Source organism: Odocoileus virginianus, chromosome 30, assembly GCF_023699985.2.
Source record: "Odocoileus virginianus isolate 20LAN1187 ecotype Illinois chromosome 30, Ovbor_1.2, whole genome shotgun sequence".
Lineage (NCBI taxonomy): Eukaryota > Metazoa > Chordata > Mammalia > Artiodactyla > Cervidae > Odocoileus > Odocoileus virginianus.
In genome coordinates, this window is record NC_069703.1 from 43,174,562 (window position 1) to 43,200,523 (window position 25,962).

The following is a 25,962-nucleotide window of genomic DNA, read 5'->3' on the forward strand; positions in this document are numbered from 1 at the left end:
GGTCTATTTATCATCAACAAAATCAGAATGGAGGAGAGTGGGGTCCTCTGTTCAGGTGTGATGTATAATCAGTTGTTCAGATTAAAAGCAAAATTTTTTAAACTTTTTATTTTGTATTGGGGTATAGCCAATTACCAATGTTGTGATCGTTTCAGGTGAAGAGTGAAGGGATTCAGCCATACATATACATGTATCCATTCTCCCCCAAACTTCCCTGCCATCCAGGCTGCCACATGACGTTGAGCAGAGTTCCCTGTGCTTGTTGGTTATCCATTTTAAATATAGCAGTGTACACAGGTCTATCCCAAACTCCCTAACTATTCCTTCCCCCCATTCTTCCCACTGGCAACCATAAGTTCGTTCTCTTAAGTGTGAGTATCATCCTCTTTTGTATGTAAGTTCATTTTTATCATTTCCTTGTAAATTCCACATATAAGGGATGTCATATGGTATTTCTCCTTCTCTGTCTGACTTACTTCACTCAGTATGACAATCTCTGCATCCATCCATGTTGCTGCAGATGGCGTTGTTTCATTCTTTTTAATGGCCGAGTAATATTCCATTGTGTATATATACCACAACTTCTTTATCCATTCATCTGTCAATGGACATCTAGGTTGCTTCCATGTCTTGGCTATTGTAAACAGTACTGCAATAAACACTGGGGTGCATGTATCCTTTTGGATCATGTTTTTCTCCAGATATATGCCCAGGAGTGGGATTGCAGGGTCATATGGTAGCTCTATTTTTAGTTTTTTAAGGAACCTCCTTACTGTTGTCCATCGTGGCTGTACCAGTTCACATTCCCACAGAGCATATTATAGGCAGCAAAGGCACTGACTCATCATCATGATCTTTTAATTGATCTTGTAAAACAGGAGCCCGCAGCCCCCAGGCCATGGACCAATAGCAGCCCATGGCCTGTTAGGAACTGGGCTGCATCACAGGAGGTGAGCAGTGAACAAGCGAGCAAAGCTTCACCTGTATTTACGGTCACTCCCCATCGCTTGCATTACCACCTGAGCTCTGCCTCCTGTCAGAGCAGTGGCAGCGTTAGATTGTTAAGGGAGTTGGAACGCTGCTGTGAACTGTGCGTGTGAGGAATCTAGTTTGTGTGCTCCTTACGGGAATCTAATGCCTGATGACCTGATTCTGCATAATGTGAGTTGAATAATTATTTCATTATATGTCATCATATATATTATGCACCATATATTATTTTATTATATATTAGGTAATAATAATAGAAATAAAGTTCACACTAAATATAATGGGATGAATCATGCTGAAACTACCACCCTGCCCCTGGTCTGTGAAAAAATTGTCTTCTGTAAAACTGGTCGCTGTGCCAAAAATGTTGGGGACCACTGTCATAAAGCATGTGTTTATGACTGGCACTAATAAGTAATTAAATCTAGGAAAAAAGTCTTTTCAAAGACATTTCTCTGTGGATACTTCTAGTGCTGGTCTGTGTACATGAAAATAAATTGTTGGGTTTTTTTTCTCCATCTTAAAAAGTACACAAATATGTATATTTATATTACATGTAATTATACATTACATATTATATTACTGTATATATTATATTTATATAAATTATATGTAATTACATATATATACACATAAAATTAACTCAGGGAGACTGAGCTTCTTTTCTTTTGATTTGCCAACTTTCTTATGCTAGAAACTTCATAGACCGCTCGTACTCTAGTGTTTGGCTAATTAATAAAATGTGGAGAGTACAAAATGTGCCCTCATTGGGAGCGTTTGTAAAGCTGGGGAGCAAATCTTTGGTGTTTCCCAGTGGCCAGCTGGAAACTCCCAAGAGCATCTGGGTATAAAAGATACCTTGATAATTTATTATTCTGAATGGGGGCCTGGATTTGAGAAAGCTGGCAGAGTACGCACAAAGCTGGCAGAGGAGGCAGACTCGGAGTGTCAGTCTGGTAGGAAATAAACCCAGTAGCAAGTAATAATTAGAATCCTAGTGTTTTCAGAAATAGCTGTTTGTTTGAAAATATTATTTAAGGCCATGACCAAACAAAAAATTCACAGGCCCTTGAGGGGAGAGGATTTTGTCAGAATGTTCCTTGTTCAGGGATTGCTCTCTGCTCTTGAGGGCACAGTTTTTTCTCCCTCTCTTCTTTTTTCCCCGAGTGATTTGAGTTCATAGTGGTTGGAAACTAAACAAGCAACATAAGAGGGTCCTATCAACATTTAGAGGCAAATTATTAGTCATTACGCAGTGGCGTGTGTAATTAAACCAATGTGTCCTAACCCAGTGACAAAGAGGTGGGTGTCCCCAGTGCCCGCGAGTCCCAGAATCCTTCAGATAAACAAACCCAAAAAAGCCAAACATAAAGAAGCGACCAGATGTCAGGTTTCTTGTTTTCCACTATTCCACAGAGACTCCTGTTTTTTGCCCCTGGATCGAGAACCAGACAGTCAAGCCATGTAATCAAATCCATCTTCCCAACATTGTGCCAGCAATAAAGGGGGTAAAAGAAGGTCATGTCAGAACAGAACCAGCTCCAGTCAAGTAATAAAAGTAGAGCTAGGGGCAGGTTGAGCAGGATCCCCCGGGAGTTGAGAAGGATGTGCCTGGAAGCATGTAGGGGTTTGTGCAATCTGAGTGGCCTGGCAGCTCTGGAGCATCTCGGTGGGACCTCCATCTGTGAAAGGAAGGTACAAGACGAGAAAGGTGACTCGCAAAGTGTTTGCAGAAATCCAGACTTCAGAAGGGTCAGCCCTGTAAGTTATAAATACCACGTGTCTTTAAGGAGAAAATGAACAGGAATTTGTAGTGAGTCTGTTCATGGTAGAGATACAGCAGATGTCTTGTGTTTCTGTAGAAGGTAACACATCTGTAGATGCCACGATGCAGAAATCAGGGATAACCTTGTTTTATGAGGGGGTTAGTCCTCATAAACTAACTCTCATGAGGGGGTTAGTTTATGAGGTCTGAGAAAGGGCTCGATGTTTTTACCTGTTTGGGGAACATCTGCTAGACAGAGTGACTCTGGTTGTGCTTGTTTATTCGGGCTGCAGAGTGGGCTTTGCCTCTGTTTTCCTTCTCCTGGCTATGTGATGTTGTGTACATGTGTGATGCTAATTGTGGCAGGGTCAGTTTTCTCAAGTGTGATGATAGTCACATCCTAGCAGCAACTGCTGCTTGTCAGAGAGCTTCTAAGTGTCCATTCCCGTGTAAGGCATGCACGGTATGCCTTATACATACTTTGTATATATACAAGATATCCATAAAGTCCTTACACAGTACTAACCTATTTCTAAATAAGAGATAAAGAATCTGAAAAGTGCTACAGAGAGAGAACCATCTCAAGGAAGGTCCGTTTTTACTGTATCCATCATTGTTTTAGTTATGAAACACAGTGGGACTAAAGCCACTCAATGTAACATGCCGTTTCTTACCTGGAAGGTAAAGGATAAATGGTAACTAATGAATTCTCCATAATTTTATTTAAACATAGAATAAATTCCCCCTTTGTTTTTCATAAATTATCTTAAAAGAGATGTGAGTCTATTAAAAGCTAACGCTGTGAAAATGTCTTAGGAACACCCTTTCTGTAAGTTACAGTCCTTAACAATCCATACTTAAATATATTTATTATTTTGGGGTGCGTCAGGTCTTAGTTGCGGCATGCAGAATCTTTTGTGGGAAGCACAGGCGACTTCACTTTCCCTTTTCACTTTCACGCATTGGAGAAGGAAGTGGCAACCCACTCCAGTATTCTTGCCTGGAGAATCCCAGGGACAGGGGAGCCTGGTGGGCTGCCGTCTATGGGGTCGCACAGAGTTGGACACGACTGAAGTGACTTAGCAGCAGCAGCAGCACAAGCCCAGTAGCTGTGGCACGTGGGCTGAGTTGCCTCGTGGGATCTTAGTTCCCAGGCCAGGGATTGAATCCAAGTCCCTTGCATTGAAAGGCAGATTCTTAACCACTGGACCACTGGGAAAGTCCCTACAATCCTTATTGTTATCCCCATTTTAGAGGTGAGGAAATGGGAGCTCGGGGAGGCAAAGTCACTTGCCCAAGGCCACCCTGCTAAGAGGAGGCAGAAGTGAGTTGCAAGCCAGAGCGCCAAGGAGCAGCCTGTGGCTTGGCAGGGGTGCAGGGCAAGAGGGGTGCAGGAGGCGGGTTTGGGAAGTCAGGCTGCAGAAGAAGGTGGGGCGAGGTCCAGGCAGGAGAGCAAGGCGAGTCTTCTGAATGCCAGGGTGAGCTTGGGGTGGTTAGTTGGGTGAGGGAGCAGCCCAGGACACTGATTTCAGCTCTGCCTCCCTGCACTGCCCATGCCTGGAGTTGGTGGTGAGCTCCCCCCCCATCACTACAGATGTTGGGAGTCAGGGCTGGGTGCTCCCCTAGTGGGAAGATGCCCTGCAAAGAGATGACTCCTGTTGGAATTGAGGACGTGGCCCTGATTTGAATTTCAGAGGCTGAAGAGCTTGGGGGCCAGTTATCAGAGGAACTGTGGCTTCCTGAAGCCCTTCCCAGCCAGCCCAGTGCTGAGTGCCATGGAACTCCTACCATGACCTGGGAGGCTGATGGATGTGAAAAATCCCATGAAAGCAGGAAATATGTGGTGAAGGTTGGGGAGGATCATCTGGGTTGGGAGTGGAAGGGTCCGTAGCCCTTTCTAGTGAGAGGTGGAAATGGTGTTCCCAACTGGGGGAACAGCATGAGCAAAGGCTCACAGGCTGGTGGGGGCCTGGGGATTTGGATTCTCCCGGAAAAGGGGGAGATGTAGGGGGTGCAAAGCAGGGCTGTGACAAGGTCGGATCCCACGCTGCTGCTGTGGTGGAGGTCAGGAGAGGAGAGGCTGAGGCTGAGAGTCTAGGAAGGAGGCTGGGCAGCTGTGGCACTCAGGGAGGAAGCCAGAGGAGCAGTGTCGGAAGGAAGGACCTGATGTCCCTGGAGAACCATCAGTCAGTCCGTCAACAAACACAAGAAAGGTATTTCGTAATACCACTGAGGGGTAGGTGGTGTTGATTATATGAAGCATAGTAATGCTGTCAGTGACTGACCTCAGGAGGAAAGAACTCACCTTCCTATGTTTCGAGTCCTCTCTGAGGAGCCTGTGCCAGGCCCTGGGATGATGGTGGTGAAGAGACCAAGAGCATTCTTGCTCTCACGGAGGGAGGCAGCCAGTGTCAGTGACTAGACATTGACAAAGCACGTGCCCACACACGGACTTCTGCTCGGGGGTAGGTGCAGGGGCCAGGTCTAGGCTGGGGGGTCAGGAAAAGCTTCCCCGATCAAGGGACTTTTATACTGAGACCTGGAGTCTAGGTTCTAGCCAGGTATGAGCTGGGGGAAGAGTGTGCCTAGAAGAGCAGTCTGGATACAGGACGGAAGGTAGGAAGGGACTGAAATGTTCCGGGTGGGATTGGAGGGGGGTGGCAGGGCTGGAGCCTTGGGGCGGGTAAGAGGCATGACCTGGGCAGCAGTGGGAGGCATGGACTTTGGGGTGGGCATTGTGGGGTTTAAAATCAGTATACGTCCTGGGGTGCCTTGGTCCCCTCTGCCACCTGACCCCTAGCTGATCAAGTTCCACAGCCCTTGGGGGGGTGGGGGCAAGGATAGGATGAAATGGAAGGTTTCTGGCAGCAGGCGCAACTGGTCCAGGTGACCGTTAAGGTGCTCCCATTGTAGAGATGGGGTGCAGCAGCCTGGGATGATGTCCCCAAACATGTGACGCCCCTAAAAGTGCAGGTAGAATAGAGGTCCTCAGAACTGCAGCCCAGCTCCACCTGGCCTGTCTCCACGCAGCCTGAGATGCGCTGTCCCTGCCGTTGGGGCTCCCTGTCTAGTAGAGAAGACAGGAGGGGCAGCCGCATGCTGAGGATGCAGCCAGGGCACAAGGGTGGTGAGCAGAAGCATCCATCAGACATGGTTGCAGATGAGAAATGGTCCTCCTGCCAGGACGCAGGGTGCAGGAGCAGAGAGGTGAGGCCGACCGCAGGTGAAGGGCCTTGATGGCACTCTAGGGAATCTGGACTGTCGGTGTTCATAGTGGGCAGTCAAGGCCATGGGTTCACTGATGGCAGTGAGTGTTCTTTATTCCAGCCTGGTCAGCATGGGGCCTGGCCAGAGGAACCTTAGTTGTTTGATGAATCTGTTGATGGGTAGAGCAAACCCAGGGGGCTGGGGCTTTCGGGAAGGAGCTGGACCACGTGGTCAGAGCTGGATTTCCCCCTCCCATCTAATTCTTGTTGGCAACTTAGGCAAAAGAGGTCCATGTCTAGCCTGCATTTCGTTGCCCATCTGCTTGGCACAGGATTTGCCAGAGCAGGTGACTGAGGACAAGCCTACGAGAGCAGGGAGGGTCTCCCGTCCGTGTGTGTGTGCCGCGCTCCTGAGCCCCGGTTTTGTACTGGATCCCAGTCCGCTTCCATCCTCACCTGGCTGCTAGGCAAGTGCAGGTGGCAGCAGCCATCAGAAAGCTCAGCCATCAGCCTTGAAGTCACTGCTCCCAAGTCTCCTTCTCCGTGAGGACCCCCATTACCCTAATTAAGATTGCACCCCTGACATGACCCCTCTCATCCGCTTTCTTCTCTGAGCACTTATTACCTTCTACACATGCTTTACTTACTTATTTCACTCTTGTTGTTTGTTTCCATGAGGCAGTGAGTTTTGTCTGTTTTGTTCACATATATGTTCCAAGCACCCAGGGTGGTGCCTGGCACCCAGGTGCCTGACACAGTAATTGTTAAATGAATGAATAATAATAATAATGGTATGTGGTGATGGTGTACTGACTTCGTGCTGATATTTGGCTAAGCCCCTTTGCATATCATCTAATGTAATCTTCACAAAGCCCAGTGAGGTAGGGACTGTGTTTTTATACCCATTTTGCAGATGAGGAAACAGAGGCACAGTGATTTGACCAAGGTCACCCGGCTAGTAAATGGTGGAGCCAGGATGAGAACAAAAAGGGGCTCACAGAAAGGACACAGAGGGGCTGACCTTCAGGGCCACCCTGCCCTGAAGTCTCTCAGTAGCTGGGGTGACCAGATAGCCACATCTTTGGGGGGGCAGGACATGAAAACTAGGGGCCAGTTGGGGAGTTGTCTCCTAAGAGAGGCAGGCAGGCAGGAAAGGTCCTGGCAAAGCTGTGAATCTGTTCTTTTCAGTGGGTTGGTCTGTAGGTGACTTTTTTAGAAGAGGGGCAGAATGCAGTCAAAGTAAGCCCACTGTGATGATTGTGAGGCCTGAGTGGGTGCTGGTGGAGGGCTGGGTTTAGTGGGGCCCTGTGAGGAGCCTGGAGGCGCTGGTCACAGACCGGCAGTGGGAGGCCGGAGAAGAAAGGACAGGGCTGGCCTTTGAAGAGCCCCAGCTCTTGCCTGGGGCTCACTCGGGGTTGGGAGGGAAAATGTGTGGAGCAGGGAGCCTGGGAGGCTTGGGGGCCAGAGGTGTGGGACAGGCCAGCCAAGGGCCTGGGGGCCGGAGCTGGCCTGGGGGACCTGCCAGGGACTCCGCCTCACTGGACTCCCCATTGCAGAATCCACACAGGCGACAGACCCTACAAGTGCCCACATCCTGGCTGCGAAAAGGCTTTCACTCAGCTCTCCAACCTCCAGGTGAGTGCCTGCCTGCCCGCTCCGCCTGCTAGGTGCACGGCCCCCTCCACCCCCTCCAGGGGAGCCCAGCTGCTTCCTGACCCCGCTGTGCTCCCCACAGTCTCACCAGCGCCAGCACAACAAGGACAAGCCCTACAAGTGTCCCAACTGCTACCGGGCCTACTCGGACTCCGCCTCCCTGCAGATCCACCTCTCGGCCCACGCCATCAAGCACGCCAAGGCCTACTGCTGCAGCATGTGTGGGCGGGCCTACACCTCGGTGAGTGCCGGGCCTCCAGGAGCCTCTCCCTCACCCCAGCCTCAGACCTGTACTGATGCTCCCATTTCCCAGATGAGGAAACTGAGGCCCTGGAAAGAGAGGGTAAGGTCACAGTGAATGGCAGAGCTGGGCCGTTCACTTCCCTGTTCTGTTTTTGGCTGCCTCAGGCTAAGCTCCCCTCGGGCAGCCTTTAGCCTGGGTGCCAGAGGTGTGGTTTCCTCCAGGCAGTGGTGGAGAGGGGCCTGTCACCCTGCTTCCCAGAGCCACGGAGGGAAGTGGGCCTTTTCCCCACTGGGGAAGCTGCAATCCCGGTAATGGCCACAAGGGGGCATAGTGACCTGGCCCAGAGTCACTCTCGTCTACCAGGAAAGGTCCAAACAGCGACAGAAAGGTGCCAATCCCCTGTCCTCGGGTGGAAATTTCCCTAAACAAGGGACTTTCAGACCCAGGAGAGGGAGTTCAGGTGAGTCACTCATGTATGTCCTTCGGCCTAACCAGATATTCTGGTTAACAGACCCCCACATGTACCCAGGGATCCCCAAGCCTCAGTTTCCTCATCTGTAAAATGGAGGAGCTAATAGTTCTTAATTCATAGGACTGTTGACTGGCAGAGTCAGTGCCTGATAGACCTCAGCTAACACAGTTATTTATTTACCCAGTGTTTACTGAACACTTGTGCCAGGCACTTGGAATCAGGATGAATCAAACAGACATATTCTTTGCCTGCAGGCAGGTTAAGAGTCTACCGCTGGAGACAGACGTTAAACAAGTAACCACACAAGTGAATATGTAGTGACAGATGACAGAAACTGCTCTCCAGCAGGCTTTCTCAACCTCGGCCCATGTTGACATTTTTGCTGGGGATGCTGTCCTGAGCATTATAGGATGTTTAGCAACATCCTTGGCCACATTCCCCTTAGCAGCCACTCTTGGAAAATGCCTCTAGACTTTGCCAAATGTCCTTTGGGAGAGAAATTGCCTCTGATTGAGAACCTCAGCTATAAAGGAAAAAAAAGAAACATATGTTTTGAAACACAGCTGCAGGGAGGATAAAATGGAGTTGGGGAAGGGAGTTGGTTTGGGGTAGGTGTGTGAGGAAGTCACATTTAGAAGAAGGCATGGAGGATAATTGGCCAGGTGAGGAGAAGAGGAGGGGAGGACCTTTCCAAGCAGGTGGACAGTGAATGCAAACACCCTAGGTGGAACCAACGCAGTGTGTTCCAGAAACGAAAAATAATTAGGGCACATGAGGCTGTGGGGCCCTGTTAGGAAGTTTGCATGTTTTCCCAGGCAGAGCGGGGACCCATGGGGAGAAGACTGTCCAGAAGGGTTCTTTTGAAAGTTCACTTTGGCTGGAGGGAGCACATGGATCGCACCTTAGAGGGGTCACCAGCCTTCAGAGCCGTGGTTCTTAGAGGGGATCTGAACTCTGGGAGAAAGGGGCTGTCAGATCTCACCTGGCCTGAGGCTCCACCCTGAACTGGGCCTGACTGGACTCCACAGAACAAGAATAATTACCTTTTCTGAAAAAACATTTTAGTGGATTGACTTTTAAACTACTATAATACCTGAAAGGAACATTTGCGAATAGTGAGCCCTGCTGTTTCCATCGGGGCTTCCCAGGTGGCTCAGTGGTGAAGAAGCCTGCCAATGCAGGAGATACAGGAGATGTGGGTTCGATCCCTAAGTGGGGAAGATCCTCTGGAGGAGAAAGTGGCAATCCACTCCAGTATTCTTGCCTGGGAAATCCCATAGACAGAGGAACCTGGCGGACTACAGTCTATGGGGTTGAAAAGAGTCAGACACAATTGAGCATGCATGCATGTTCCCATCAGCCCCCAGAACCTGGCATCAACCAGTCCTTCTGCATCCATCCTCTGTTTTTTTAAATAAAACTGACATCATGTTGTTCCATCTGAAAATTTTCACTTTGTGTCTTTAAACACACTCTTTTTTAAAAAACTTATCCACAATACCTTTATAATAGCTTAAAATGATTCACCATAGTCCTTAGTTAGTTAGTTCAGTCGCTCAGTCATGTCCGACTCTTTGTGACCCCATGAACCGCAGCACGCCAGGCCTCCCTGTCCATTACCAACTCCCGGAGTTTACTCAAACTCATGTCCATCGAGTCGGTGATGCCATCCAGCCATCTCATCCTCTGTCATCCCCTTCTCCTGCCCCCAATCCCTCCCAGCATCAGGGTCTTTTCCAATTAGTCAACTCTTCACATGCAGTGGCCAAAGTATTGGAGTTTTAGCTTCAGCATCAGTCTTTCCAATGAACACCCAGGACTGATCTCCTTTAGGTTGGACTGGTTGGATCTCCTTGCAGTCCAAGGGACTCTAAGAGTCTTCTGCAACACCACAGTTAAAAAGCATCAATTCTTCTGTGCTCAGCTTTCTTCACAGTCCAACTCTAATATCCATACATGACCCCTGGAAAAACCATAGCCTTGACTAGATGGACCTTTGTTGGCAAAGTAATGTCTCTGCTTTTTAGTATGCTATCTATGTTGATCATAACCTTCCTTCCAAGAAGTAAGCGTCTTCCAATTTCATGGCTGCAATCACCATCTGCAGTGATTTTGGAGCCCAAAAAGTAAAGTCTGACACTCTTTCCACTGTTTGCCCATCTGTTTCCCATGAAGTGATGGGACCAGATGCCATGATTTTAGTTTTCTGAATGTTGAGCTTGAAGCCAACTTTTTCACTCTCCTCTTTCACTTTCATCAAGAGACTTTTTAGTTCCTCTTCACTTTCTGCCATAAGGGTAGTGTCATCTGCATATCTGAGGTTATTGATATTTCTCCAGGCAATCTTGATTCCAGCTTGTGCTTCTTCCAGTCCAGCGTTCCTTATGATGTACTCTGCATATAAGTTAAATAAGCAGGGTGACAAAATACAGCCTTGATGTATTCCTTTTCCTATTTGGAACCAGTCTGTTGTTCCATGTCCAGTTCTAAATGTTGTTTCCTGACCTGCATACAGATTTCTCAGGAGGCAGGTCAGGTGGTTAGGTATTCCCATCTCTTTCAGAATTTTCCACAGTTTATTGTGATCCACACAGTCAAAGGCTTTCATATAGTCAATAAAGCAGAAATAGATGTTTTTCTGGAACTCTTGCTTTTTCAATGATCCAGCAGATGTTGGCAATTTGATCTCTGGTTCCTCTGCGTTTTCTAAAACCAGCTTGAACATCTGGAAGTTCACGGTTCACGTATTGCTGAAGCCTGGCTTGGAGAATTTTGAGCATTACTTTGCTAGTGTGTGAGATGAGTGCAATCGTGCAGTAGTTTGAGCATTCTTTGGCATTGCCTTACTTTGGGATTGGAATGAAAACTGACCTTTCCCAGTCCTGTGACCACTGCTGAGTTTTCCAAATTTGCTGGCATATTGAGTACAGCACTTTCACGCATCATCTTTCAGGATTTGAAATAGCTCAACTGGAATTCCATCACCTCCACTAGCTTTGTTCGTAGTGATGCTTTCTAAGGCTCACTTGACTTCACATTCCAGGATGTTTACAGCACTTTCACGCATCATCTTTCAGGATTTGAAATAGCTCAACTGGAATTCCATCACCTCCACTAGCTTTGTTCGTAGTGATGCTTTCTAAGGCTCACTTGACTTCACATTCCAGGATGTCTGGCTCTAGGTGAGTGATCACACCATCATGATTATCTGGGTCATGAAGATCTTTTTTGTATAGTTCTTCTGTGTATTCTTGCCACCTCTTCTTAATATCTTCTGCTTCTGTTAGGTCCATACCATTTCTGTCCTTTATGGTGCCCATCTTTGCATGAAATGTTCCCTTGGTATCTCTAATTTTCTTGAAGAGGTCTCTAGTCTTTCCCATTCGATTGTTTTCCTCTGTTTCTTTGCATTGATTGCTGAGGAAGGCTATTCTTTGGAACTCTGCATTCAGATGGGAATATCTTTCCTTTTCTCCTTTGCTTTTTGCTTCTCTTCTTTTCACAGCTATTAGTAAGGCCTCCTCAGACAACCATTTTGCCTTTTTGCATTTCTTTTCCATGGGGATGATCTTGATCCCTGTCTCCTGTACAATGTCACGAACCTCCGTCCATAGTTCATCAGGCACTCTGTCTATCAGATCTAGTCCCTTAAATCTATTTCTCACTTCCACTGTATAGTCATAAGGGATTTGATTTAGGTCATACCTGAATGGTCTAGTGGTTTTCCCTACTTTCTTCAACTTAAGTTTGAGTTTGGCAATAAGGAATTCATGATCTGAGCCACAGTCAGCTCCCGGTCTTGTTTTTGCTGACTATATAGAGCTTCTCCATCTTTGGCTGCAAAGAATATAATCAATCTGATTTCAGTGTTGACCATCGGGTGATGTCCATGTGTAGAGTCTTCTCTTGTGTTGTTGGAAGAGGGTGTTTGCTATGACCAGTGCATTCCCTTGGCAGAACTCTCTTAGCCTTTGCCCTGCTTTATTCCGTACTCCAAGGCCAAATTTGCCTGTTACTCCAGGTGTTTCTTGACTTCCTACTTTTGCATTCCAGTCCCCTATAATGAAAAGGGCATCTTTTTTGGGTGTTAGTTCTAAAAGGTCTTGTAGGTCTTCATAGAACCATTCAACTTCAGTTTCTTCAGCATTACTGGTTGGGGCATAGGCTTGGATTACTGTGATATTGAATGGTTTGTCTTGGAAATGAACAGAGATCATTCTGTAGTTTTTGAGATTGCATCCACGTACTGCATTTCGGACTCTTTTGTTGACTATGATGGCTACTCCATTTCTTCTAAGGGAATTCCTGCCCACAGTAGTAGATATAATGGCCATCTGAGTTAAATTCACCCATTCCAGTCCATTTTAATTTGCTGATTCCTAGAATGCTGACATTCACTCGTGCCATCTCCTGTTTGACCACTCCAATTTGCCTTGATTCTTGGACCTAACATTCCAGGTTCCTATGCAATATTGCTCTTTACAGTATTGGACCTTGCTTCTATCACCAGTCACATCTACAGCTGGGTATTGTTTTTGCTTTGGCTCCATCCCTTCATTCTTTCTGGAGTTATTTTTCCACTGATCTCCCAGTAGCATATTGGGCACCTACCAACTGGGGAGTTCATCTTTCAGTGTCCAATCATTTTGCCTTTTCTTTCTTTTTTTTTTTTTTCATTTATTTTTATTAGTTGGAAGCTAATTACTTTACAATATTGTAGTGGTTTTTGCCATACATTGACATGAATCAGCCATGGATTTGCATGTGTTCCCCTTCCCGATCACATTTTGCCTTTTCATACTGTTCATGGGGTTCTCAAGGCAAGAATACTGAAGTGGTTTGCCATTCCCTTCACCAGTGGACCACATTCCTTAATATCATCAAATACCCAGTTGGTATTCACACTTTCATTTGTCTCATGGATGGCATAATTTATAATTTTATTTATTTATAAATTATATTTTTTAATCAAGATCCAAATAAAATTCTTACATTGTACTGGGTCAGTATAGCTTTTAAACTATTCTTCCTTGCCCCCACCCCGATCCCACTGCCTCTTCTTTGCAACTTACTCATTGAAGCATAGTCTCCTTGAGTGGATTTTGCTGATTGCTTCCCTTTGATGGTGTTTGATAGCACTTTGTCACCACATATGAGGGCTTCCTCTGCCCAATGTTGAGCAAACTGAGGTAGGAAGCCAAGAAGTGGCAGATGGAAACCAGAGCACCACTTGGCAGCTTAGTGTGAGGGTCTGTGGGTCTGCAGGTGAGCCTTGGGTCACCTCACCCACCCAGTCTTGGGTGCCTCAGGTCAGACTCAGCCAAGGCTGGGACAGTGCTCAAAGGATGAACCGAGCATGCCCAGTTTATGCTTCTAAAGTCACCAGTCAGATCAGGCCCCAATTCTTCCCAAGGGAGGGTAGAGCTTGGGGATGCTTCTGCTGGGGCTCCCATCACCACCTAGAATGAAATATAGAGGCTAGGGAAGCAGTGGTCCCCTCGGCCCTACTGCTTGCTAAGAGCTTTACCCTCATCACCATAGCTACCCTGTGAAGTCCTTCCTTCCCCATCCCCGCCTGCAGAGGAGGGAACTGAGGCTTGGAGAGGTGAGATGACTGGTCCAACGTTCCACTGCTGAGGAACGGCAGAGCCAGGGTCACCCGAGGCCTACTGCTCCGCCCTCACTGGCAGCACCAGCCAGATGGGGGCAGGTGTGCTCCAGCGGACGGGACTCCACTGTAGCCAGTTGGTTAATGGCCTGGTCCTAGAGAGTTCCAGGTGGCCACTGCTGAGGGACGAGCCTGATACCTGCCTGCTCTCTAATCAGCACACAGCGGGCTCTGAGTCTGGTAAATGAGCCAGCCCCCACCACTGGCAGAAATGCAGTATCCCTCCAACCAATACTGATGCCCGTCTGGCCCCCCCAAAGCTGTGGCTGTCCACCGCTAGCCGGCTCATCTACCCAGGAGCCCTCCAGTGGCCGCTTATAGGAACTGCAGCTCCGCCTGCGCCCTTGCCCCCAGCTGGTTCTAAGTTCTGAATCTCGCCCTCTGCCCGCAGGAGACCTACCTGATGAAGCACATGTCCAAACACACGGTGGTGGAGCACCTGGTGAGCCATCACTCGCCCCAGAGGACGGAGTCCCCCAGCATCCCGGTGCGAATTTCCCTCATCTGAGCCGACCCAAGGCGCCGCCCCGCCCTGCCCACTGGCAGACACAGACCCAGGCAGCACCGGCCCGACTCCCTCCAGGGGCCCTCCAGGAACAGCCGAGCTCTCATGACCTTCCTGACCTTCCAGAAAGCCTGGGCCGCAGAAGCCCTGCCCGGTCCAGCTCCGGGGGCGGCCAGGCCAACTGCAAGATTCTGGACTGTTTTGGTGGCATCCAAAGACGATCTCAGAGCACTTTGAACCTCTCCGCTGGGTTTTCCTTTTCTTCCCCCATCCTTCACTTGCTTCACTGTTTTTTGTTTTGTTTTGTTTTTAAGTTTCTTTTGGAAAATAACAAAAAAAGATATTTATTGGCCAAGAAGTTGGTGCTGCTAAGACGGAGAAATGAAAAGAACCGGACAGATGGACACAGAGACCCAGAGGGCAGCGTGGGACCTTCTCTTGCCACAGCCTCGGGTCTTGAGGGGAAGGCACAGGCCTGGGAGTCTGGACCGCAGAGGGGGCTCCCCGGTGGGAGGGGCAGGGGGCAGCTGGAGTGAGCCGCTCACCCCCCCGCCCCCCAGCTCGAGCCTCCAGAGCTGCGCCCTGGGCATCACTGAGCAGCGGGACGTGGCAGCTACCAGGGCTGCCCAGGCTTCAGGAGACAGATGGAGAGGGGCCGGGAGGTCCACAGGACCAAAGGGCGCAGGGTTGGCTGGGCTGGGCGCAGGCCCAGGGAAACGGGGTGGGGGCGGGCTGGGTAAGACCCGGTGCCCCCACTGCCCTGAAGACCACCCCAGTCTACCTCAGTGCTGGCCAGGAAACCTATCGGCTACCTCTCCCACCATCCCAGACTGTGGGCAGCGGGGGAGGGAGTGGGCCTGGGGCAAGGACCCCCTCCGCTCTGCAGAATTTCCTCCGATTAGGGCAGTGCCCAAGGAGGGGTTACTTGTCTTCCCTGCCATGGAGGGGGATCCCCAGCCCAGGCCCTAGGCCCCTCGGCAGGGAAGGGATCCTCGGGCAGGAGGGTCCCAGGAGCAGACCCTGCCCTCAGCCCCCACAGACACACCCCAATCTGAAAGCCATGCGTGTCCGTGTATATAGGAACTATGTACAGAGCCCGGAGAAGCCCCTCTACATCCCCTGGGGAAAAAAAGAAAACTAGACAGAAACTCATCTATATATTCTGTATCTGGAGTTCCGTTTTGAATATTAACTGTGTTATTTTTATACACTTTTTAAGCCTTAACTCGCCATTGATTTACCAGTTTAACGTCTCCCGGGGTTTCTTTTCCCACGGGGTTCTCCGCCCCGCCCCCACCCCTTTGTTTGACTTGCGTCGTCTGATACTCAGTATTGTAGCTTTTCGTCCGCATGTTACTACCCTGTAAATACGCTGTTATACATACTGTTAACACCCTTTGCTTTTTTTCTATGGGACCTCCAGGCCACCGTATTTAGAACTAGTTACCTTATTAAAAAAGAGAAAACAGTCTGTTGGCTTCTCAGTCTGCATCGTGGTGGCAGGGAGGTGAGGGCAGGTGCTCCCCCCACTGCGCTTCAGGAACAAAGTTTGCGTTCTATTTAAGAAAAGGGGTGGGGAGGAGAAAAAGGTCAAATGTGGGGGAAGACCCTAAAGGGGGCAAGAAACAAAGGAATCCCAAACCCTCTGCTCTTTGTATTTCTCTGTTGTGAAGAATAAACTGTACCTGCAGCCGGGTGGCAGCGGTGTGTGGCGTGCTCTGTGCGAGGGCGGGGCCGGGGGGCACCTTTCCACGCTCCTCTCCCCTCCCCCGCGGCCCCCCTCCCCAAATTGGGAAGGAAGGGAAATGGCCTTTCTCCTGTCCATCACTTGCAGCCCAGAACCACGAGGGCTCAGAGGAGTGCAGTCCCTGATGGTGACTCATGGTTGAGTCACTTTCTGTCTCCCAGGGCCAGCCTTGCTAAGCTCTGGGGGAATTCCTGCATTTCCCTCCTAGGCAATCAAAACATTGACACCCCCCTCCATGGGGAAGCTGTGTGTGAAGGGGCCTTCTTGGTTCCCTCAGTCACTGGGATAGCTGGAGGCTGTGAAACTGGAGCTGCTGGTGCTGCTGCTGCAGGAGTCCCAGGATGAAGCTGACTCCAAACAAAACCAAGAGGAGAGCCGGAGACACATCACGGAGCCCTGAAGCTGGCCCAACCCCAGCACTGTCTTGTTACGTAAGCCAATAAATCCTCATTCGGGTTGTCCTTTCGTTTTCCTCCAAGAGTCATTTGCTCAACGTTGGCCAGCACACCACTGCCTGACTCTCCAATCAGAAATCTCCATTCGGTGAGTTAGGGACAAGTTAGGAGATGGTGGGCACCTGATATGGAAAATCCTGTGTGGGCAGGGGCGGGGTGGGGTTGGGGTGCGCTGTATTGTGCCCAAGACAAGCAGGAGGACAAAGGAGGCAGAGAGAAGCAGAGACGGACAGAAGAGACCGAGGGCCAGTGGCCACCTCAGCCCCAGACTTTGTCTCCATCTTTTGGCTAGCTCTAATTTCCTGCCTGCTCTCACATCAGTGAATTTATTCAGTATTTATATGTTGCTAATGGTGTAGCAGCAGGTAAGTTAGTTAACCTCTCTGTGCCCAATTTTCTCATGGGTAATATGAGGAAAATAATAGTAATCAATTTATAGGATGGATATGAGGATTGAATGAGTCAACAGATTTCTAAGGCTTAGAACTGTGCCTGGCACACAGTAAGCACCCAATAAATGTAATTGTTGTTATTATTTGATGTAGCCTTGATGAATCTATGTCCTTTATGATCAGTGAACTCTAATTAGAGGGCTGATGATGTTTGGGAATTTGGGGGGATGACATCTGAGCTGGCATGGCACTAGGGATGGCTGGACAGGTGAAGATTTTGCATGTAGCAGTGACACTAGGGGGACTGGGAGTCTAATTTTCACTGGCTCACCTGGAAGCTCTCAGGAGCTTATTGGGTCCTTGAGGGTTGCAGGATGAGGATAGTGTTGATTGACAGGGATACTGATGAAGGAGCTGCAGAAGGGGCTTATTCCTGCCTGTACAGCCCCACCCCCATGGTGGGCCTCTGGGACAAAGGACGACCTGTTCCCAGGTGATCATCCACTCTGTTCCCCTGCAGCTTCCTTGGCCCCTCCCCCTCCTCAGGAAGGTCTCAACCCACCGCAGGAGGCTGCTCAGCCCAGCTCCAGAAAACCCCTGACTCCTGCCATCACTTCCTCTTTAAAACAGGAAATGGCTCTCCTCTGCTGACTCCTCTGCACTCCATGAACTTGCTGGAGAAGCGGCAGGCAGGGAGAGGGAGAAGGCAGATTATTTTTGGGGCGTCACAACACCTGCAGCGAGGGTGATGGCACCCCCACTTTACATATGAGAAAACAGACTCAGCAAAGGTTAAGGAACTAGTCCACAGCCATGCACAGAGTCAGAAGAGGAGTTGATTCCTAACCAGATCTTGCTGGCCCAACCTCAGGTCTTTGCTGGCCGAAGAGTTGGTCTGTGTGGCTTTTAGTGAATGCTGCAGGGTAAGGTGGACAGTCTCCCACCAGGGGAAGGGATGTCAACTTGTAGTCAAGTAATAACCTGTTCTCGGGCATACCTGGCCTGTTCTTAGCTCTAATCCAGAGTCCAAAAGGCCTCCTGGGTTCTGCTCATCTAGTTTAGGCAGGAGACACTGGGACCTAGGAACTGCTTTGGAGAGGGGAAATCATCATCATCTGTGTTGATAAAATGTTCCTAAAAATGGTTTGAAAAAATGGTTACTGTGTCAAAGCCATCAGAGTTGGCTTACCGAACTGTTGTCCCACCTGAAAACAGTGGAGGCTGTTAAAAATTGAAGGTCTAAGAGAACACTACAGAAACGGTTCAGGAGACCGGGAGGGAAATCCCACCCTCTCCGGGCCTCTAGTTTTCAGCTGTTAAGACAATATCTCCGGGACTTCCAGCAGATAACTTCCCCAGCTCTGCAGCTATTTCCCGGAGGGAACCACCTTTCCTGGAGGGCCTGATGACTTCATGCTCCCATTCGGAACCTGTGTCTTTCTCTATTGAGGATGAAGAGTCTGGACAGCAGCCACGGATAAGGAAATTTATCTCCCAGACACTGTGGCTGAACAGCCGTTGGGGTCCCACGGGGAGGAAATGTTATTTTTATGAATTTGGATTCTCCAGGAGAAAGGGCCACAAGGACACTGTGGAATAATGTATTTTATTATCGTATTGCTTAAATATGTACAAACCGTGCGGAGGGTGGGGGAGGTGAACCGGATGCCACTGTGTTTCTCCATCTGGGGCTCCAGCCCAGCGGCAGCTCTATTTGGCCTGCGGGCCCGTCCTGGCTCTCCAGCTGCTGACCTCACTGGCTGACTCACAGATACTCTGGGTCCTTAGACAGTTACGTTCCTTTTTTGGGCTTCAGTCCCACCTTTTTTTTTTAGTGGGGGGTATGAGTAAGGGGCTAAGACATCTCTTCGGGGGTGGGGCCTCCGCTGAACTCAGTAAGGTCAGAAGTGAAAGGTTTCCAGGCAGCTGGTGGTGCCTGGGACCGCCCGCCTTGGTGAGGCGCTCCCCCAAGGCCGGGCCTACTCCAGCCCCTCGCCCCCCATCCCCGCAGCCAGGCAGGTTTTCATGCAGTCTTTCCAGCCCCTCCAGCACCACGCCACTTCCAGAAGGGGCCCCACCGGCGTCTGGGACCTCCGGGGCCCAGGGCACCTCTAGCCACGCAGCAAGGCATACTCTTTGGGCGCCCAGAGCAGGCGTGGCCGGCGGATCTCCGCCCGGCGGCCTATGTCGGGGCTCCAGCAGAACTCTGGTGATAGCAGCTTGGCGGGCTTGTGCAGCCAGAAGAACTTGTTGAGGTGGCTCTCGTCGTGCCAGCGCGCCTCCAGGCCCCGCGCGCGGTCCCGCCGCAGGCCCCGCGCGCAGTGCGCCGTGAGCCGCCGCAGCGCTGCCACGCTGCCCCCGAACACGGCCGCGTGGTAGTAGAAGTCGCCCTCGCCGGGGCCCAGCGCGGCGGCCGAGCGCGCATCGCGCTCAAAGGGCAGCAGCCGCCGGGGCCAGCGGTAGTGCCAGGCGTGCAGCTGCGCCACCGACTCGGCCAGCGCCTCGGGCCCGAAGGCGCCGCTGAAGTGCTGGTCCACGTCCATGCAGAGCACGAAGCGCGCCTCGCGGCCCAGGCGGCCGCCCAGCGCCGCGTGCAGCGCGCGCATGCGCGCCATGGACACGTCCTGCCAGCGGCGCTCGCGCGCCACGCGCTCCACGCGCAGCCGGCGGCCGGGGCCCAGCGACAGGCGGGGCACCGCGGCCGGACGCTCGGTGAACACGTAATACACCACGTGCTGGCCCACCATGAAGTGCTGCTCGGCTGTCTCCAGGAAGCGCTCCAGGTACTTCTCCAGGTACCTGCCGGGCGGGGCGGGGCCGGCCCAAGTCAGCCGGCCGCTGCGCCCCCCCGGAGTCCGCGGAGTCGTCGGGCTGACCAGCTCTCCCCATGTCCTTCCTGGGACTCTGCCACCCCAGGCCCCGGAACTCCAGAACTATTCAGCCCCAGAGTCGTCCGAAGCGAATTAAAAATCATTGCCATTGTTCGCCATCCCTGACCCCATGGGCTCTGTGTCCCTGCCCTTGAACGCGGCGCTTCCTGACCGCCTAGGCCCGTAGAATCCCAAGGCAGGGATGCTGTGCTGGTCCTTGGGAGGACTGGCCCGTTAGCCTTTGTCTCTTTAGAGCTCTGGCCCTTTGCTTAAGCACTCTGAGGCTGCCACGAAGTGAGAGAGGCTGAGCTAGCCACGGAGAAAAGCGCCCTCCAGTTTTCCGCAGGCTAATGTCCCGGTGGGGACCTACACGTTTGGGAGCAGGGAGGGGCCCCAGCAGCTGAGCCCTGTCGGAATTCCTGAGCCACAAGACCGTGAACAATGGTAATAATGAGTTTTCTGTCACTGAGTTTGTGGTGACAAACCACAAACCTAGGTAACTGGGATGTTTGCAATACTAGTTAACTTCCTATAAACATACTTTGGAATCCTGGGGTCCTAAAATAATAGTAATAATGCCTGATATTTTGGAACATTAATCATGTGGCAGTTTTTAAAGTAATGTGCATTATCTCATTTAATCTTCACCATTATTATCTCCATCTCAGGTGAGGAAACTGAGTCACAAAGAGCTTTATTAACTTGTCCAAGTGTACACACAATTGGTAAGTGTGAAACCAGGATTTGAACCCAGCTTGGCATTAGAGCCTGTATCCTTACCTGTACTTGCTCTATTCTGGGTGGAACCAGGAGAAGCTGAATTAGAGACCTTAGAAGCCTCAGCGTCCTACGTTGGGTTTGTAGAACCTTGGAACTTAGGACCCTGAAATTTCTGGTCCCAGAGACTTTGGGTCCCTAAGGCTGGTGGAAAGTGAAAGTGAAAATCCCTCCAGTTGTGTCCAGCTCTTGCAACCGCATGGGCTATACAGTCCATGGAATTCTCTAGGCCAGAATACTGGAGTGGATAGCCTTTCCCTTCTCCAGGGGATCTTCCCAACCCAGGAATTGAACCCAGGTCTCCCGCACTGCAGACAGATTCTTTACCACCTGAGCCACAAGGGAAACCCAAGAATACTGGAGTGAGTAGCCTATCCCTTCTCCAGCAGATTTCCTGACCCAGGGTCTCCTGCAGTGCAGGCGGATTCTTTACCAACTGAGCTATGAAGGCTGGTGGAGAAACTCCTTACTCAGCATCCAGAACAGAAGTGGGGCACCAAGGTCCTGGAGAGGCCACAGTTCTGCCCGCCTGGCTCCCTGGTCAGCCCTTGTCCTGTTTGCTCCCTGGCCTTCCAGGGGCCCTCCTGACTTTCTCTCCCTTCCAGAGTGTGGGGGACAGATTTGGAGGAACCATCCTGACTTTCTCTCCCTTCCAGAGTGTGGGGGACAGATTTGGAGGAACCTTGAGCAGTTGTCTGGGGTATCTGATGACAGAATTCCTTCCCCAGTCTTTTGGATATCTTTTTCTGGATGCAAAGCTCTCACTGCCTTCCCAAAGCAGCCCGTTCCATTATTAGAAACTTTCCCTTAAATTGCCTTAAACTCTACCTCTCTGTGCCTTTAGATTGTAGGATCTGATTGCTGCTCTTAGCCAGGACTCTGCATCACTACCGGAAAGTGAATACCAGCTTGGACAGCCTGCCGTCCACAGTGGGGAGATGAAAAGGTCAGTGCCCTGAGATTTCTTCTCCACCTACCACTCGGGGCTCCTTCTCCGCACCTGGGGGCCCCTCATGTCCTCGATTGGCCTCCTGTCCCGATTCTGTCCCCTCCCCACTCAGTCAGCTGCCCCCATGGCCTCTCTCTCAACTTGGTCATCATCAGTCTGGGCCCCCCCACAGAGTTACAGCCTTCACATGTCCCACTCTGGGGGCCCCCATCCTTCCAGCCCATGTCCTGTGATACCAACCCCAGCAGCCCTTCCTCAGAGTCCTCTGGTCTGCTGATGCTGCCATTCTCAGCATCTCCTTTTCTTCACATCCCTCTTTACCCAGCCCAGATTCACTCCCTTGCAAAAGCCCTCAGCTCCCCAGTCCCTCCTCTGCCATCAGAATTGCTCGGCCAACCCCCCCACTTCTCCTTATTGTGTGCTTGTACCTGAGCCACTGACTATGGGCGCTTCTGCTGCCAGGCCGGCCCCTCTGATCACCCAATTGTTGTCATCTCCTGTAACCTGAAAAGACCATGTTCTCACTGAAAACCCAAGGCCTCCGGATGGATCTGCCCCAGACCCTGGGCAGATTCCTTCTAAGTTGTGATTCCGAGCTCCTGGCTCCCTGTGCCGGGTGGACTTCATGGTGTTGGTGTCCAGGGAGGAGGGGAAGGAAGAGAAAGGGGGTCTGCCCTTGCCATGGGGGTCTGGGACAAGGGGTGCTATCTCTGCTTCTCCTTGGCATCCTATGGCCCAGGAGAATGGGGTGCCCCACTCGCTACATCACATGCACCCCCACTCCTTCCTGCTAGGATGGCACCGTTTCCCTCCCAGGCCTTACCTGCCTACAGCAAAGACAGTCAGACCTACGGTGAGGTTCTGCCGTACAGCCTCTTGCTGGGCCACGTCTGGGTCAAAGGTGCCGTCCCAAATAATGGGGGCCCCCCAGGAAGTACATGTCAGGACTTCAGGCCGGGCCCTGGCCAGGGCAGGGAGGGAGAGACAGGTTCATGCATTCACCTGCTTGGTGAATGGTCACTGCCACATTTCCCCTCCCCCCCAGTCCTGGGCCCTCAGGACCACCCAGGCCCTGCCCCTAGAAATCTCTATTCCAGATCCAGCAGAGTAGTGGGAGATGTGCTACCTGAGGGGCGCTCTGAGTGGAGTGCCTAGCCCTGCTGGGGTTGGGGATGCGAGGAGGACAGGGACCCTGGGCCAGAGCTCGGTAGGGTGTAGCGTGTTCTCAGAGTGGGAGGGGTGGTGGCTTCTTACCACGGGTGCAGGGGACCCGTGAAGTTGTCTCTCAGCAGGGGCGTTCTGGCCGGAGGGCAGACACCCATGGGGATGAGGACTTCCAGATGCCTGTGGGGTGGGAGCAGTAGTGAGGGGTGGGCCAGCCTGCCCAGGAGCCCTCTCTCTTTGCTTCTTACAAGGAGGGAGAGCCCCCGAGGACGCTTGTGCAGCCGTGACAGCCGCCACTCCCCATCCCTCAAGAGGGCACTCGGAAAGGGCCACTTGGACCCTGCCCCTGCTGATCCCATCGCGAGGGCTGGGGAAGGGGTTGTACCTGAGTACAGGAAGCCCGAATCGGAGCAGCCCTAAGCCGCCAAGTGCAAGTAGTATCAGCTGCCAGAAGATTCTCTTCCAGGCCCTGGAGATGGGGAGTAAAAGTGAATGAAAGTGAAAGTTGCTCAGTTGTCTCCAACTCTTTGCGACCCCATGGACTATACAGTCCATGGAATTCTCCAGGCCAGAATACGGGAGTATTTTCTCTTTCCTTTCTCCAGGGAATCTTTCTAACCCAGGGATCGAACCCAGGTCTCCCACATTGTGGGTGGATTCTTTAGCAGCTGAGCCACAAAGGAAGCCCAAGAATACTGGAGTAGGTAGCCTATCCCTTCGCCAGCCGATCTTCCTGACCGAGGAATTGAACAGAGGTCTCCTACATTGCAGGCGGATTCTTTATCAGCTGAGCTGGAAGGGGCATCAACAACTCATTATGTATATATTTTTACATACACACACATATATGCACTTATGTATGAAAAATGATGTGATTTAATGTTATTATGAACATATTAACAGACACTGCGAGGTCCAGAGGAGGGCAGACAGTGCAATCTCTCCTGTTCTCAGCCACCCAGTCCCCTCTGCAGGGGCTAGTGTGTGCATAGACAGGCGAATATAAATATGGTAGCAAATTCTTTCTTCCTTCCCTCCATCCTTTCCTCTGCTCTCCCCCCACAAATGATCACTCAGGGATAAGCTGTTCTCTACCTTGCATTTTCCATGGACCATCATGTCCATCTGCATTCTTGAAGAGCTTCCTCACCCTCTTTTCCGGCTGCCTAATGTGCCTTTGATTGGGATGGCATCATTTGCCTAACCAGGTCATTTCTGATGAGCATGTAGGTGTGTAAATTTTTTCGCTTTTTTCCAGCAGCAGATTTGGGGGACAGTAACATTAGGGTGCTTTGCCTGGGTCGGATCGAACTTGGACAGGGAAGAGTCTGGGAGGGGATGCAGGGAAGTTTGTGGCTGGGAGCTGAGAGCATCTGGGGCTTGGGGATGAGTTGCTGGGCTTCCTGGGGGGCGGGCTGCAGTCAGGGGACTGTGTTTGTGGCGGCTCCAGTCATGGAGTGGGTTCCCTCCAGCAGAGCCAGCAACCCCATTGCTGGCTCCAAGGAGGTGGACTTTGCGATTTGTCCATAGTTGCTTGTTTTCCAGAAGGGCTCTGAAAGTTGAGAATTTTAATAAGATCCTTGGCAGGGGATGAGGGGGGGTCTCCTCAAGCTCTCCTTACCCATGCTGGGTTCCAGTGTCTCTAGACAGACTGAACCGCTGTGGTGAGGAGCCTGGCCACTGGAGCTAGACCCCCAAGTTTGAATCCCAGGCCACTTCTTAGCTCTCTGACCTCAGGCAGACCTGGGCCTCTACACTTGAGTCTCCTCATTTAGACATGCACTTCATAAGAATACCTACCTTAGAGGGCTGCGGTGGCTACTGAGTTCATACCTGCTCAGTGATTAGAACAAGGCCTTGCACACAGTAACAGCTCAATAAACTTTTTGAACTATTGTTGATTATCATTCATATTATTGTTGCTGAACAAGCCCTCAGGATTCTCAGCACAAACTCCCAGCTCCCCTCCCTGCCCTATAAAGTCCTTCCAAAATCTGCCTCCTCTGGTCTCTTCCAAGAAGGCAGCCTGTTCAGACCCTCATGCCCCTGCCTTTCCTGCTGCCCCATGGCACTGTTCCTCAGCAGGTGTATCCAGATCAGGGAGGCCCCTTGCAGTTGTGTGTGTGCGTATTCACGCGTGCATCTCCATTGGATGCATGGTTCTGTTCAGTTAGCCAAACCTGGGTGCACCGACCCCTCTCTCTGCCTTGCCCACTGTCTGCTGCCAGTCCTCAGGGGTGTGTTGACTTTGCCTCCTTGATCTCCCCCTTCTCTGCTGCTCCTATCCCCCCCAGCCCCCACAGTGACCTTGCCTGCTCGTCCCCACCAGGACCTCCCTGCTCCCAGTTCCCCCTCCCCCGAACAGCCCCCAGAGTCAGCTCATAAAATGCCAGCTGCTTTAACTGTGTCCACATCACATGAACAGGGAAATCCTCAAAGGGGAAATGCATTCAGTAGGCAAACATATGGAAAGATGTTCACCCTCACTAGTAATCAAAGACTTACAGATTAGAACCAGGCGGGATGTTTTGCCTATAAAATGAGCACTTTTTAAAAAGAAAGAAATGAAAATAGCCACGCTGTGAGAATACAGCGAGATAAGCACTCTTACACCTGCCGGTGGGATGTAAATCACTACAGCTTTTGTGGAAAGCTCCTTAGCTGTGGGAATTGAAACTTTCAGCAGTCATCCCCTTTAATCCGATCACTGCAACTTCTGGGAACCCGTTCAAAGGAGACCATCTTCAGCATGGGAAAAGTTTATGGATCAAGATGTTCACTAGTTTCTGCTCATTCATGCATTCAGCCTATGCTTAGTGGTCACAAGCTCAGAACTGAGCACTGAGCTAGGTCAAGGATTCAGAGGTGAGCAAGACACAGACCTTGTCTTCCAGGAGCGGGGTCAGGAAGATGTGGATGGCCAGAAAGAGGGGAATAAGGTCAGAGGACAGATGGCAAAGAGAGGAATGGAACAGCATAGCAAAGGATGTGATTAGTGTAAATACAAGATAGCATTAAGGGCAAACTAGTGGATGGCACCTGAGCCTGGACAGATGGGGAGGAAGTCAGGGAAGCTTTCTGGAGGAGGTGCCCTTTAAGCTAGTC

At 50.9% G+C, this 25,962-nt stretch overlaps 1 protein-coding gene and 1 long non-coding RNA gene across 6 annotated transcripts in view; both read left to right on the forward strand.

The window, feature by feature from the left end:
- ZNF362 (zinc finger protein 362) overlaps nt 1–16,204 on the forward strand; it is a 43,756-nt gene extending 27,552 nt beyond the window's left edge. For all 5 annotated transcript variants that reach the window (XM_070459112.1, XM_070459115.1, XM_070459114.1 and 2 more), the window contains 3 exons: nt 7,518–7,596; nt 7,697–7,855; nt 14,390–16,204. In XM_070459112.1, coding sequence (XP_070315213.1) covers nt 7,518–7,596; nt 7,697–7,855; nt 14,390–14,506 — 355 coding nt within the window. In that variant the 3' untranslated portion in view covers nt 14,507–16,204. The remainder of the gene's footprint in view (nt 1–7,517; nt 7,597–7,696; nt 7,856–14,389) is intronic.
- Nucleotides 16,205–16,400: 196 nt separating this feature from the next.
- Nucleotides 16,401–24,752, forward strand: LOC139032260 (uncharacterized). Its single transcript, XR_011484797.1, has 4 exons — nt 16,401–16,793; nt 20,636–20,692; nt 21,589–21,690; nt 23,463–24,752. It is a non-coding gene; the product is annotated as an uncharacterized lncRNA (long non-coding RNA).
- Nucleotides 24,753–25,962: the final 1,210 nt, after the last annotated feature.